Source organism: Chlamydotis macqueenii, chromosome 17 (assembly GCF_036417535.1).
Source record: "Chlamydotis macqueenii isolate bChlMac1 chromosome 17, bChlMac1.mat, whole genome shotgun sequence".
Lineage (NCBI taxonomy): Eukaryota > Metazoa > Chordata > Aves > Otidiformes > Otididae > Chlamydotis > Chlamydotis macqueenii.
In genome coordinates, this window is record NC_141572.1 from 10,613,576 (window position 1) to 10,629,776 (window position 16,201).

A 16,201-nucleotide genomic window follows, 5' to 3' on the forward strand; every position below is an offset into this window, starting at 1 on the left:
GAACCAATTCTTGTCATTTTCAAGAATTTTAAAATGTTTTGTTGATTAACTTTATTTTTAACTTAGGAATAACGCCACTCAAATTACTATTACCAAAAAAAAAATTAAAAATTGCACAGTCCTAAAAGAGTAAAGTGTGTGACCCAATCAGGGGATAGAATTCAGTCACTGTGTATTTAACGCCTCTGACAGCAAGGGATTGATTAACAGAGAGTGGTTCTTGATTTCTTATACACTGAAAGACGCAGCCTAATAGAATATTAACCAGCGCTGTCTCCAGGAGTGCAGTGATAGAAATACACACTTGGTGTGCCAGACTCCTGCCCTTTCATTTCCATTCACTTCTACGTGAAAAAGGGCTGACACAGAATTTTATTCAAATAAAATCTAATTTTGCTACATTATATAATGAGATCTTCAAAACTAACAAAACCAAATGTGATGTGGAAGCTGGAGATGCTTCTGAGTGTGCTGATTGCTCATAGAAACATGGACTGACAACAGCCTTGTAGCATCGTCCTAGAAATAGGCTGCTCAAAAGAGCGTCTGTCAATGGGGCATAATTTAGTTAAAATAAAGCACAGCAAATCAGCTTAAGTAACGATATATCGTATAATTAAACAAAGGTTATAATCAGCGTAAGAAGTAGAGTTTTGTCATTAAACAACAATGCAAATCAGAGCTCTTATTCTGAATGGTGAACTAATAAGTCCCTAATGTAATTTGACAGTTGCATACATACAAAACTGTTCTCAGTCAGCAGTATACTGGGGCTGTTGGGTTTGCAGTTTCTTTGTGTATAGTACTGTATGTGCTCAATTAATTACTAATAAGCGGATAGGAAAGATTCTGTTAGTACTTACCGGAGATACTTAAGACTGAGTTTGGAGTGTTGGAGTAAGATAAAAAGGAGCTGGGTTCTTAGGTGTCTTGTGGGATAATCTGAAATCAACATTTTCATCTTGCTTTTCTTCAAATGTTGATATAAGGTTTCTTCCTGTCTTTTGATCAAGTGTCTTTTAGCCATTTCAGTGTGACAGTCTTCTGGCTGTAGACTACAGTGTGTCGTCAGACGCTCGCAGTGTAATGGGATGCGTGTATTGGCTCCAGGCCACGTTAGGGCTGATCTTTCTTCGTACAGTCTCCTGTACTTCGTCAGCATGTGGCCAGATCATACGTGTGTCTGGTATAAAGGGCAGGCAGATACACAAAATGATCCTTGCTATCCTCTGCTGCTTCAACAGGGAAACTATGAATGATGATTTTCCTAATCCAGATTTCTGTAGTTGAAGTACTCCTGCATTGCTTTTAAGCTGATTTGGTCACTAATACAATACCTGTACAGATGCAACTGTGATTTTCCTACTTCCAGTGCTGTATTTTGAAGTATCCGTAGAGAAATGTGCAAGAGAGTGCTGAGAATTAGAATGACATTCTTCTGCATCAGACCTTTCCATTTTGTGCTTGATAGTGAGTAGAACATCACAGAACAGAAGCTGCCTGTGATTTGTGCTGTAGTGTGTGACCTTTCCTTTTCGGGAACTAGTGGAGAATTCTCTGCAAGCAAACTCACTTATCCTAAGGCTTATATTGACTATCAGCTACAGGTTTAGCTGATGGGTTCTTTTCTTTACCAGTGAAAATTAGTGGATGAAGGAACTTGCAGCCTGCTTTGGTAAGCCTTTTTTTTTTACAAATTATTCAAGAACCCTAGAAAATCTAACTCATTTTAAAAGTTGCGTCTTTCAGACTGCATTGACTTGACTTTAACCACACTGTTAAGCTGTAATGTTGTCTTAAGTGTTTTCTGTAAGGGGAACTGTCGTACAGGAGAATCTTACCATGGTAAATTCCAAGTTCTTACCTACACTGATGAAGATGGAGAAGTGTTTTCAGCACTTGAAGGGATGGGAGTATTTTTCCAATGAGGAAATGTTGAAATATATATTCCTTTTTAAGACATCATACTGTCAAAATCCTACATTAATTTAGAGCATGGGCATACAAAGAATTTTAGAGCAAGTTAGTCCGCGAATACACATTGCATCTGCTGGTTTGTGACAGCTGTCTGTGCACACCTTAGCCTGTGTAAATATAAGGTGATTCAAGTTAGGCTAGGCAGCACTTTGTTTTTGAAGGATTGTTTTGACGGATTTTTATCAGAGACTAAGAGCTTGTTTGTGCGTCCAAAGCCTTGAAAGGCTTGCTGCTGTTTCACTCTGCCCTTCCCAGAAAGGGCATCAGTAGCTCTCAGTAGTTCAGTGGCAGTTGCTCCTGTTGTGTACAATATGTGGCTCAGTGTGCAAGAGGACTGGTTGAACACTGCATTAATTTAAAGGCAGATACAGCTGGTACGTAATAAAGAGTTTGTATGTGCACACACGTGGACTCTGAGTTAGAAGCATCCCAATTTCTGGCACAGTGGACAGTGGGAATTTCAGGCTAATGTCTACATGAGATACAGTGGGGATATCGGTGAAAAGTGGGCATTTAGTATAAGTTGATGCTGGTTTCCTAAAAAAACAGATTTGGCCCTGTTACTGGATGTTCACACCAATTAATCGTACTTACCAGTGAGCTGCACTTCAGTGTAGCATGTACCTGTGGTTGCAGATCAGAGAGGGGCCCACCAGTCACAGCTGGCTGATCATTAAAGGTGATGGATTTTGCTCTGCAGGTGTGGCAGGTGCTTCAGCCCTCGCATCTCCTAAGGAGAGTGGTCAGTTGCACGTGGTTTTTTCTTGCAGATGTGCAGAAATAAGAATGTCGTACACAATGTTTTTTCTTTTGCTTTTTAAATGACATTTACAGTTTTTTAAGAGGCTTGAATTGATGGCACTGAGTATGAAAAAGTAGGTATTGCCATCTTAGCTTGCCAATATTTAACTTCACTCCATCATGTTACAGTTTAGAAATAGAGTAAGGGTTAAAAAAAAAACTTCTACCAGTTGGTTAGACAGCAAAAGGATTGAGGCTTAGGAGAGAGATCAGGATGCCTCTTCATCTGTGAATTGTATTTCATTACTACAGAGGAAGAAGAGCTTGAAGTGCCTTTGGAGGGGCTTGGATTTCAGCAACAGGAGTCACGGCTTTGTCAGCAGATGAAAATGGCCACTGTGGCACCATCGCCAGAGCCTGTTTGCTGGCAAGTGGAATCGGTGACCAGCACAAATTCGGGACGTGTTTGTACCCAAGGTAGGAGCTTTCTGTGCTTCAAAGAATTCTGAAAATGGGTGGTTAGCTGCGGATTGGTCTCTAGGGACGGACTGATTGATTGATTGGATAGTTGTGATGAATATTCCTCAGTTTCTCTGCCTGCCTTCCAGTCAAGTATTCTAGAGCTTTAGAGGCATTCCTGGCAACGTCCCAGCTTCCTAGGAAAGAGTCATGTTGTCCCTTAATGGTTATTCCTTTTGGTGCATGACTCACATGCAAAATACCACGGCAGCAAAGCCAAATAAAAACCTCCCAGTGCCAGGCTATCGTGCTATGTAGTTTGTGCATCCTTTGAAGTAGAATTTTTCTTTAAATCGAAATCTTATACAGGGCAATATGACAACACTTTGGATTACACTATTAGAATACTTAGCAGAAGGAAACGATTTTGCAGAAAACCTGACTCACTCAGTCTGAGTAAACATAAAATCCAGCATTACAGCAGTTAATGCTTTCTATCCCTCCTCTGCCCCCTTCCCAAGAGACGTAGGATTTGGTGTTTTAATTGTAAAAAATGTAAGACTTGGTATTTCAGATGGGCATAATCTAAATATTCATGTTTAGAGTATCTTGGTTTTCCTTATTTGTGAGAAGCAGATTGGCCTGTGTCTGATAACTGCATGCACCATTTCTGGTACTCTGCTCTGGAATGACTGACTGCCCGTGGAGATGAGGCGCTGACCTTGATGGAAAGCCACACCTCAGTCTGTTGTGGCAGTCCTTACATTCTTGTGTACAGCTGAGAACATACAATTCAATTTTACATCCCTTAGTAGTTAGTTCTGCTACTGGTTGTTTTCAGAACAGTGTCAGGAAGCTGGCATTTTATTTTGCTGTGTTTAAGTGGCCATGTCAGTTCCAGAAATCTGCAGGAGATGGATTTGACAAGAATAAATCTGAAATAATGTATATGAACATCTGTCATTATTATCAGCCTGAGAGAGAGACTGGTGTCTTCAGTCATGTAACTTTTTTTAAAAGAAGTTTTGACTCCATATGAAGCAGCATTATTACTAAGACATCAAGAACGCTCTTTTAACAAATTCTCAGTTTTTAATGGGAAAGCATTGTCATCTTCTGGTTATTGTTGTGTATATATTATTTTGTACTGCGATAGTGCCTAAGGAGGGGCCGGATCCCTCTTTACTTCATGAGATGAGCTCTCTCTCAGCAAGTTCACGTTTTAAAGACCACAAGCTGAGACATTTGGGGAGTATGTGGGAATGATGCTAGCAAGCGTGGCACGTGGCATGAGCACACCAGGGAGGTTTTTATGGCAGGATTTGAAGAGAATAATGAGGAAATTTTGATGAGTGTTACCATTTATTTTTCTTAAATAGTTGCTGTCTCAATAATAAAAGAGGCAATGCTGTGGTGGAGGAAATTAAGACTCCTAAGTAAAGCTAAGTGGCTTTACTTGTTGCAGCACAGAATGGAGAGGCAGTTAGAGAATGCAAAGATAAGATGATTGCATCTGAAACAAGAAGTGGAAAAACAATCTTTGTAGTAGCCTTCTAGCTAGATGTAGATGGGTCAGTGTTACACTGCCACTTGTCATGCTTGGTCAGACTGGGTTTCTGCTGTCCAGTAAGATTTTTTTTTTTTTTTTAATTATTACTGGTTTCCAGTTGTAATTCTAGAATCTTGAGGCACTTTCTTCTTCTTTTTCTGAGGCTTAATTAAAGTAAGGCTTGAAGAAAGGCCTTTTGAGACAGCCGTATGCCTAACAATGAACTGTTCCCTCCTCTTTGACATCTGAAATCCTAGCTAGCTTCCTAACGTGTTTTTCTTATTATTTTCTGTTTAGCCTCCAGTTCAAAGCCTGAACTCAGCTCCAGTTCACAGACTTTGGGAAGTCAGCAGAACAAGACAGATGGCACTCGAGTTAAAACTCGCATTCTGCCCAACATGCCAAAGCTTTTCATACCTTCATCTGTCACCAAATTTCCACCTGAGATCACTGTCACTCCACCCACTCCCACCCTCCTTTCTCCAAAGGGCAGCATTTCAGAAGAGACCAAGCAAAAATTAAAGGTAATAAAAGGGAACCAGTAATTTTTTAGATCATTGTTTTTGTCTTAATTCTCCCCTCAATAAAATACTTGTATGAAAAGAGCAACCCTTCCTGTTCCCAGTTTATAACCAGGGATAGAGTAAGTAGTGGAAGAAGATGCTAGCTGTCATCAGCAGGAGCCAATTTTAAAGGACTGTTGAAATACTGACCGTGGGTGAAATCATAGCTATTCCAGTCCTTATCCCTTTTCTGAGGGAATTAGAAAGAATTACAAAAAATGGGTGAGGGAATTAGTGCAGCCGTTGCAACTCTTAGGTTAGCGGAAGCTACCGGAATATTAACGGTGGGGAAGCCTACTGGTAAACGTTATGTTATTTCACATTAGGATGCCATATCTTTTATAGAAGTCAGAGAGCTATTGAATGTGGAGCAGTAGCAACCGGTTGGCTTTTATCCCTGTGATCATGGGTTTATCCTGACTATTTAGCAATATATTCTCTTCTCTCTCTTTTTGGGATCAGTCTGCTATTTTGTCTGCTCAGTCTGCAGCGAATGTAAAGAAGGAGAGCCTTTGTCAGCCAGCTTTGGAAATCTTAGAGACCTCAAGCCAGGAGTCCTCACTGGAAAGTGATACTGATGAAGATGATGACTACATGGACATATGAATGAATTCTGGCCATCATCAACACCAACCATATAACCATTCTTCTTCTTGCCAGCATCTCTGGCAGTCGAAACATCTTCGTTGGCATTACTCTCCACTTAATCTGCATCATTATGTTCTTCACTTTCATTACCTTTGTTACCACCACTACCACTTGTATTGCCTTCAGAATCTTTGCCATTCTGCCCATCATGGTGCTTGACGGAAAGAATGATTGTTTACCAGGCAGTTAATTAATCTGGACCATGCTGTCACCTTCAACTTCAGTGAACACACGGATGTTTTGAGCTGCAACTCATATCTCTCTGCTGTTCCTGCTTCTTCAAACCCAGAGCCTTGGGAGTCACTCCAGTAGCTCTTTTCTATAGCATTTTCTTCCTTTTAGTTGTCTTTTTGCATTTTTCCCACCAGTTAAGTTTTTCTCCCAATAATGTGGCAACCTAATGTCTGTCTAGCCATGCCACAATTAGTCCAACAGCTCCTTTTAAGGTGAATAGAGTAGGAAAAATTTGCTGAGCTGGTAGAGGTTTTAATTGCATCAAGGAAGTCTATGGCTTTGTTGTGGGACAAGAAGGGTGAGCTGCGAGGCTGTCAGCCCCTTGGCACTGCTGGGTGCTTTGTTGAAATTTGACTGGGTCACAATAAGCAAAGAACTCGCTTTTCCAGGCAGACAGAAAGGTTGGCCTCCTGTTTGTGCTCATTTCACACCAATGTATGGGGTCCAGCAAAAATGATCTACCTGAATGTTGGCTTACAGAACTGATCTTTCCAGAATTGTCTTACAGTCCTTTCTCTTCTAATGCCTTGGACAAGCATTTTGAATTGGGGGCTAGATGATATTTTTATGGTGGTATTGAAAAATCTGGAAAGATTTCAATACCATTTCAGTAATGTCTGTTTTTTACAGAATGACACGAAAAGGTGTTTTTTATCTATCTGCAGAGGGACTGCTCACAGTTATTTATATGAGAAAATAATGGTAACAAAGATCCTTTTTTTTTTTTTCTACTAAGTGTTAACTTTGTAAAATAATGAATGCAAACCATGCAAAAAAAAAAAAGGCACACACTATATATACACATGCGTGCGCCCAGACACACATATATATGTGTATATACATATATATGTATGTATATGAAAAAAGAAAATGCATACAGCTTGCAATGTCAAATTTCTTTGTGTTTGGGGGAGGTGGTTTTCTGTAAAATGCAGAGCTTTGTATAAACTTTTGGTTTTTTTCTAATAAAGTTGAAATGTACTGTTGTCTCTGTTTGTCTGAGAGGCCAAGGTGCCACGGTTCTGGAAAAAGCACTACTCCTCCCTTCCTTTTATTTCTTGGATGAGAAGGCAGTGGAGGAAAGGGGGTGGGGGAAAGCCTCTTGCTCTTCTGAAAACTGCCAGAGCTCTTTGGATGGGTTTGGTCTTGTGTGACCCAGAACCCAGGTCAGCCAGTGTTCCAAGATTGCCTGCAACAGGTTCACTTCCCCACTGAGACATGATCTGAATTTTTTCACCTATCTGAGTATCTTTGAATGCTGATGAACAACTTAAGGGGTAAGACAACGCAAGATGAGCAGGATCACATAGAATATTTGGCTCTACAAATTAGCATTTAATCCACTATTATAGTTGTTACTCCTATTCACAGTAAGAACGGTGAATGGACCCTGGGTAAAAAGTAAGCAGCGTCAAACTTTGTATGACAAGTTTATTCTCATTCTGAGGGATTTGTTTTAAACAAGAGGTAATTTGTAAGCAAGTGAGCACGTCTGTCTTGGGTGTATTAGCAAATGTTTGTGTAACTTGTTCACTTAAAAAGGTGAGCTGGATGCAGCTGATGTGGAAAAGGTCAGGTAACTGGTAAAAGCAAAGGGATATTTTCAATAGTAATGTATTTTCAGTGTTTGCTCTTTTAATTTGGTGTAAGTTGTAAGTACAGTGTACAGTATACTGTAAAGCATTGACTGGTAATAGGCTAAGGTAGGTTTAGATAATCAGGCATGATCTTTGTTTTTTTAGGAGTTAGCACAGCAAAAAAGAAACAAGCTTCTTATGCAAAATAGGACACAACTTGGAGAATGTTCTAAATAGGGCTGTTTCGCCCAGACAGAGGAGACTACATAGGCTTTTTGGGTAATGTATATTCTTAAATGTATGGCTAACATGAAGATCATATATAAATTCTTAAGTTTGTGCTTGTAGCATGGATCTGATGTATGAAGACAGAGCATTTGATTTTCCTAATTGAATTTGGCCACTGAAAATTGTTGTTTTCCTTTATTATTCTGAAATATTCCTTGGCATTAGGCATTTTGGCTTTTTTTTTTTCATTTCAGAACATGCTAAAATGCCTGATCTTGAGCTTTCTTTTGATTTCTAGTCCTGCTTTTTGAGAAGGACTTAGTATTTTGCTGATTAAGGAAAGCTAGAACTGTAAGTGAAACTATTTTTACCTGTCAGCAAAGAGAGGTGAACTTTGATCTGCTCTAAACTCATTTTAATCTTCAAACTACACAACTGTGCAACTTGTTTTATCCTATATTCAAAACTCTTACCTGTTTTTCCTTTTTTTTTTTTTTTTAAATCTATGATATTTTATTCCCGTTATGTTCTTGGGTAGCTCAAGAACGTTTTTACCAGCTCAAGAGCTCAAGAAGTTACTGAGACTGAACTACACAGGCCACCTCCTTCAAACCCTGCCCTTCTGCTAATGACTATTGTGTTGCTCAGCCGTGGGCCAACATCCACCACAGGTGGTACTGCCCGTGTTTGCTAAAGGAGCCATTCTATAGGTGTGAAACCTTCCCTCTGTAAGTATGGTTTGTGTGGTTCTTCAGTTCAAGGAGCCGTATTCTGGAGTTAAGATGCCAAGATCACTGGATCCGTTGACATACAATGTTTGTCTAAAGAACCATCCCTAAAGGTTGTTGGAGCAAGAACTTCAAATTGTTACAACTTGAAGTATTCGCTGAATACGGCATCTTCTGGAGCCTGACAATATAATTTTGTGGAATTTTCAAGGGGAAAAAAGCATTATGGTAAAACTGCACTTAGCTATGAGTTACTTGAAGTAACTTCTTTTATTTCAGTCTAATCCTAGTTGTAACAGCTTGAAACCTGAGTATAGGCAAGGTCCAGCTTACCAAGTTGCATATCAAATGTAAACACAACGTCCATCTTCAGGATTTACTGCATGACCGTTGCTTCTGAAATCTCAGCATTTCCAGGTGGCTTTCTAATGTGCCAGACAAATAAATGGCAGCTGCTGAAGTCTATTGGTTTTGTATTTTTTTGATTGGTTACTTCCCTTTGAAGCTACAGGGATGACTGATGCCTAAAGTAAACTTAAAGGTAAGGTCTGTGGGCAAGTGGGGTGAGGAGGTGGCTGTTACTTCTGTGGTGTTTTTTTTTTTTCCTCTCTCTTTTTTTTTTTCCTTTTCCTGCCAGTAATTGATTAAAAAGCAAATCCATTTTGGCTACTGAAAAGCCAAACTGTTAAGACTTCCAGACAAATAGGAAAAACGTTTCTGCTGCAAAGCAAATGGAAAAATTGAATTGGATGTTGAGATGTTTGTGGAGAGTTGATGTACTTTTCTGTGCTGTTATTGGGCATTGTATGCATGGTAAGATACCTTTTACTAATCACCAATGTTAAGGCATGTCATACTGGGATTTGGCTGTGTGTAATACACAGATCTCATTTCCTGGCACAAGGATTATAATCTATGTATGGTTAAGACCATTTAGAATTTCTCTCTCTGAGGCAAGGACTAGTGTTTTACTAAGAATTAATTTTGTTGGCCACAGCTGTCATTAGTGGCTTCTGCCCACTGTCTCAGAAATGCTGTTCTCCAAAAGCTAATAATGTTTCTTTCCACAACCAAAATATTGAATCAAGGAAGATACCGAGCGTCTTCCTTAATTTTATCATGTACTAGGGTTTGTCAGGTGTCATCTCATGGTCGTTTTTTTTTTTTGTTGTTTTTTTTTTTTTAATTAGAATGAGGTTTCCTCATGAATAATGAAATTGATGTCTTTTGCAGCCAAAATAAACACCATATGGTCAGGGAGAAAGGGACCAGGAAAAGATGAGGAAGGCATGGCAGCTGAAACTGTTTAGGAGACAAAATGAACTGAATGGAAACAGAGGGGCCAGGTGAGAATAGATTCAAGTCTTAACCATCCAGGGTGGGATCACAGCATCATTAAATTCAGTACTCTGGTTTTGGCAGTGGTGTTCATATTTCAGTTAAGGTGAAAAAAATCTGTGGTGTACGTACCTTGTGTGTACAGTGTTACACACCGAGCGTAGCTCATCTCTGTTCCTGTAGATGCTTGTCATGTTTTTCAAGGAAAAAGGTGAATGACTTGAGATGCTCAGAAGAAAAAAAGCAGACATAAATCTCATGATTTCTTGTTTAGTCACGTAAAGCTGGGATGAAGCGGCTTTGTTCTTGCAGTTGAAGACGATAGTAAGAATTTAGTGTAGGTGTTGAGTGTTAATTGCCATCTTTCCCTTTCTTCTAGCTGATGACTAGGAATCCACTAATGCTAAGCTTTGAAGTGTGTCTCAGGAGTTTGGGAGTAACCTTGGGGTACTGCATGAGCCCAAGTTTCACCTTTGTGAGATCTTCCCTGTGGGACTCAGCTCTTGGTGTTGCAGGACACCATGCAACAGGTAGCATTGTGAAGGGTAACAGACCAGCATCTGAGGTTTGTTGGATTCTTGAGGATGATTTTTTTTCACTTGAATGGTTCTTTCATGTTAGTAGAGACTCCAGGCAAATCTCACTAGACATTTAAAGACACATCTCTCCTTGGGTAGATATTTTGTTCCTGCTGCTGTTAATCTAATGCATGACACCCCACCAGCAAGCACTTCCTAGCCAACTCCAGAATCCCTGTTCCACAGCCTTCAAAGCTGTCTTAGAGCTCACTGACCTGTGTGCAGCTTTGTTCACGTCATATGGGTGTCTTGCTGCCTATGGATTTCTTTTGGCCACAGCTGACCTTTGAAAAAGAGCTGGGACCTTGGAGACTATATATGGAACATGCGTGTTTCTTTGGTTCCCCCCTCCCATACTACCCGCAAGCCATCTGTATCAAGCACCTGAGCTGTTTGCCATGTCTTTGAGAGTTCAGTGCTTGCAAAGGCTCCGATGCAGGCTCAGACTGCAACCTTGCAGCGCTCAGATGCAACACCACAGTAGCTATGGGTGTCAAGGGTCTTTTCTGTATGTTTTCTATCCTATGGATGGATTTATTTTCAATAAAATGTCATGTGTGAATAAGAGCAAAGCATGTGGCAGGTCTGGCTGGACTGCAGTCTCAAGGCTGTGAGTGCGTCTCTCTATAGCCGTGTGTCCAAAGTTCATCCCATGTCATTTGGGAGCCACACGCTCTGCTCTGGTAGCGCTAGAGGGGGCCCTAGGACAGAGAAGAAAAAGGGGGAGGTGGGGGGAATAAGGGAGGGGAAAAAAGGGGAAAGAACCAAACCCTAAATTGAGTGACCAGGATCTATCTTTAAACTTCTGAAAGACTAAACTACATTGCTGGTTTTGACCTCATTTGTTTCTGAGGGCCTTCTGCTACTGTACCACGTGTCCTTTTCATAATATATTTTCATAAAATGTCTGATTCAAAGCCGAGGGAATGAGAATCCTCATAGTCTGTTTACAGGATTCTGTCCTATGTTCCTGGCCATAGCAAAAAGAAAAAAAAAAAAAAGAGCTCACTTTGTTACCTTTAATATTGCAACTTAGCAGGAAAACAGATCCCTATATACTTGCTTTTCTCACAAAATCTGTTTGCCTCATAACTGTGTTTTTCTTTTTTTTCCTTTTTTTTTTTTCCAATTCCCCTATAAAAAGCCTACTGGGTGTTTTCCATTTTCTTAATATGCAACATATTATAATGGGAGAGAGAAAGGGTATCTTTTGATAGTTAATCTTCTAGAAAAGGACTCAAATAATGCTTTCAAGTTTGTCAGTGTAAATCCTGATTAATTCAATCCTAGTTCGTTGCTGTGGCGCAGGGTTTGCACTGGTGCAACTGAGCCCAAGAGTAGGTGATAAACATGCAACTCATGGATCTGCAAAGTGTTTTGAGACTGTTTTGTTAATGTAAAATTCTAATTGGGGACAAAAATGTGTATGAAGAAGAAATATGTAGCTTTCAAGCCTGGAGAAATCTTGTGTAACAGTTTCTATTGTCTGAAGTAGCCAGGAGGTGAGATCAGTGCTGTACTCATCTTGCAGAAAGGCACATGAAATGGGACAGTGAGGTGGAGCTGGGGCCACGGACTGACTGCAGACTCAGGAAAACAATGTCATGTCTATCAGGGGGAAAAGTAAAAGCACGCTCTGCCTGCATTTAAGATTTATCTGCACAATTACATGATTGTGTATATAGCTCGGCACAAAAGCATTCAATTACATAATCCCAGTGGGAGGAACACTTCGCAATGTCTCTCTAAGTGCACTGTCTTACTGAAGGAAACTGCCTAGCTAAAATCAAGACAACATGTATGGTAAAAAGTAGGTTTTGCTCTCAGATTAGACACTGATATCCCTCTCTCAGTTTTTATTTCTCAGCCCATTTTTTTTCTCTTTCTTCTCTTTCAGAGACCCTGTAAACAACAGTGAATTCCAGTATAAATGGAATATAAACAAAGTTGATAGATGATATAAGCATATGAGAACCACACTGGAATGGTATTAATTTAATTTTACAGTGATATTATTCACTACAAGTGAGAGGCCGTGCAGCAGCCCAAAGGCATTTTAGGCATAGTGCTTCCTGTGTGAATGCTTAATTGTTGTGCGTTACTACACTTAGCTTAAGAACCTGTCTACGCAGTCACAGTCTTTTCTTTTTACTTCTCTGAGGTTTTTGACAGACACAGAGGGCTGTTCACGAGAAATAATATGCAACTTGAGTTTTATTTGCAAATATGCTTGCATGATCTATTGTCTAATCTAACATACTGTTCAGTAATAATTAGTAAAGGATGCAGAAAAGCTTCATACTTCAGAAGTGTTATTTGATTCCTTGTAATGTAAGTCACACCAGAGATAGATAATTTCCTTAAGTTAGACAGTAAAATGCATGAAGAGTCACATTTTCTCTTCTAAATGCATGGGTGTATATAAAATGTAGCTCCTTCAATAACATTGCAATGACCATTTTTATTTTCCCCTTAAGAGATGGCACTAGATGTATTCTCAAGGAATAGCTTAACTTGTTAATTGAGCCAACATCTAAAACCACCATGCTATACGGATGTTGGAAAGCAGTGGTCTGAATATGGAAATTTGTCACTTAGGAATGTCTAGACTGCATATTAGATTTCTATTAAGTTAAAGTGGGCTAGAAAAAAAAAATTAAGATTTAGAAACTCATCATGGAAGTTACTGAGATTACAACATCAATGTGCAATGCTGTGCCCTCAAGTAATCAATGCAAGTTCTAACAAATAAGAGTGCTGCTATGACTTTCCCAATAGACGGCACTGCTGGAAGTGCTTCCTATACTTAATGGGTAAATGGGCTTTCCTGGGAGCCAGACAGAGCCTGCCGTATTGTCTCACTGCAAGTAGCAGTGGTACAACGTGATTTTTCAGTTTGGCTTTCTTGAATGTAATAACAGCTTGAGATTGCGCATCATAACGCATTGCTGCAAGAAAGACGTGCAGGAGTTTCTTGTTGGTAACCTGGGTCTGTTGATCCCTGGGCTTTGCTAGCCTAAGGAAGACTTTAAATCCTGGCAGCGCAGTTAGAACTAGCCGTTGGCATCTAGTACTGTCAGTTCAGATTGTAATTGTGAGGAGGCAGAGACGTGGGTCTTTTTGCAGACGCCAAACAAGCCAAGTGCATTTACTGGTACGTTCTTGGATGCAGTCATCCTTTTCATTGTCTCTAAAATCAATCTTCCAATGAACTGAGCAAAGATTCTCCTACAATGGCAAGTTTTACCAGGCCTGTACTTCTATTTGGAAGTTGTTACATAGTGGATTTACTCAACGTAACAAGAACAATGAGAAAGCAGTGCAGGATTGCTAGAAAGCCTGCAGCCTCAGAGTGATTTTAATCCCTCCACGTCTTCCGTTGCCTCCCCCTCAGCCATAGATACATCGTCCCCGTTCGCTGGGATGGCAGGTGCTGAGCCCGGTCTGAGCACTGCAGCCCTCCCTGGGCAGGAGCAGAGCCGCTGCCCGGGCTGAGCTCCCCGACACGTGCGCTGGCAGCTGTTTGGAGGCAGGCACCGGCTCCTTTGACAACTGCACATAACTGAGATGGCTGACGGTAACAGAGATGTTACCGTCTAAATTAATGAGTTAACATTTAGACAATTGATAATCCAATTAAAATGTGAGAGAGAGTAAACAGTATGTGCTTATATGCACTCCTGCTGCAGTTGCTTTTTAATTAAGATGCACTTCTTGCAATTTTGGGGAAACTCAGAAATAGTGCCATGACCGTTAATAATGCCCAATTTGTGTGTGTGGTCACATTTCAGCAGTCACAACTCAGACACAGCACAGTGTGGCAACTGCCGTGTTATCTGGTACTATGAAGACAAAGGGACAGGTAGCTGTAAAGAACATGAAAACATGGAAATGTTATTTCCAAGTGCAGAGAGTCTCCTGGGAAAGAGGGATAGAGGAGGAGGACAACGTTTCTTCTAAAATATGTGTCTGATTTAACAAGGTACTTATATATAAATGTAAATTACTACTGTTGATTTCAATGAAGAAAGCAAAGGGCATTATCAGCTTGTGTTTCACCATGGGCTTACATTGCATACAGTTTCTTCAGTGACCTAAAGTATTTCTACAACTAAAATTTCCGTTGAAAACAGGTGCTTTAAAATAAACAGCCTTAACTTCCTTAGTACTTGCTAACTCAAAAGTTCACAGTTAGCCACTGAAAAATGCAAAAGGCCAGAGAAATGTGGAAGTATCTCTGCTGGTAAAAATTTCACCCCAAATGAAATTTTTGGGAAACTGAGTGACCGTAAAGAACAGGCTTGGGTATGGTGGAGTGTGCAAATAAAATGAGTGTAATGTGAGGGTTTGATAACAAATCAATCAGAGTAAACAGGAACAAAGTATGGTTTTAAAATTGTGTTATGTTAATTTGAGAGTGGTACTAAGGAAGTCAGAATTCCCCAATTAATTCTTCCTGAAATTATGATGGCTATGGCATATAGAGGAGCTTTGGAGAGCGATGGGTGTTACCTATGTAAGTCCAGAGAGGGAGATCATAAAATGAAGTTCCATTTAGTGATACCTGTCTTTGCGTGATCCCTGGGGCAGAGTGTTTATTAGGAATATAATTTTCTTTAACAGCTCTTCTCCCTCATCCTCAGTGGTTGATACTGTTACAGCAAGGAAATCCTGGTGGCTTTCAGACCAGTAGCAGCAGAACTGGTGATAGTTACTGAATACGATGGACTAGAAGCTGACTCATCCTTGGTGGGTTCTGTATCTGGGCTTTGTCGATGTTCACTTTTTGCACCTATTTCATACTAACATCATTGATTGGTTAAATCATAAAGGTCAAAAGAACTGAATTGTGCATCAGAGCTTTCCCACTAGCTGGTGAGTTTTTCAATTAACCGTTTATCTTCCATTTTCTATCGCCATAAAATGGAAACTACTTGTCAAAAAAAAACAAAAAAAAACCAAAAAAAACCAAACCAAAACCAACACCATATGGCCACTGAATTTGAAGCTAGGACATTTTTATGTATCTTAAATTGTTTATAATTTTATCTTCTAACCAATTCTAGTTAAAACTGTGACTTTTTAAGTTTTGAGTGAATGAATATTAATATCCACTAGGAACCACTCCCATAGTTGAGTTAAACGAGCAATACAGTAAAGCACCTGAGTTTTTGTCATGGTAAATAGCATGGAGCTTCCAGTGAGCAGAATTCTGGAGAACACTAATAAATGTCTGCTCATGTAAGTGTAAAACACGCTCGGTTTTTTTGATAGTCCTTAGCTCTGATTGCTGAGAAATTGGCATAATTCAGTGCAGCAAAACTAAGTCTTTTTTCTAATTGAGACTTACTTGGATTTTTCAGTTTTTCCCATTCCCCAGTTGAAGTTTCCTGTGTCTTGTAACCGTTTAGCAATATGTTACTAACCATCCATTATGTCCTGCCTTATTCTCTTTTAGATGAAAGAGCCATGTAAAAAAAAAGAATTCACCAACTCCTGTGACTGAATTTGAGCGATAATGTCAATGGAATTAACACATTGCCATTGCTGAATGGTCTCCTGTGGCTATATAAACATCAAG

General features: G+C 39.8%; 1 protein-coding gene across 6 annotated transcripts in view; it reads left to right on the forward strand.

The window, feature by feature from the left end:
- The window catches only part of CABIN1 (calcineurin binding protein 1), a 116,911-nt gene extending 109,759 nt beyond the window's left edge, over positions 1-7,152 (forward strand). For all 6 annotated transcript variants that reach the window (XM_086761305.1, XM_086761307.1, XM_086761308.1 and 3 more), the window contains exons 35-37: positions 3,031-3,195; positions 5,024-5,250; positions 5,752-7,152. In XM_086761305.1, the coding sequence (XP_086617431.1) occupies positions 3,031-3,195; positions 5,024-5,250; positions 5,752-5,895 (536 nt within the window). In that variant the 3' untranslated portion in view covers positions 5,896-7,152. The remainder of the gene's footprint in view (positions 1-3,030; positions 3,196-5,023; positions 5,251-5,751) is intronic.
- Positions 7,153-16,201: the final 9,049 nt, after the last annotated feature.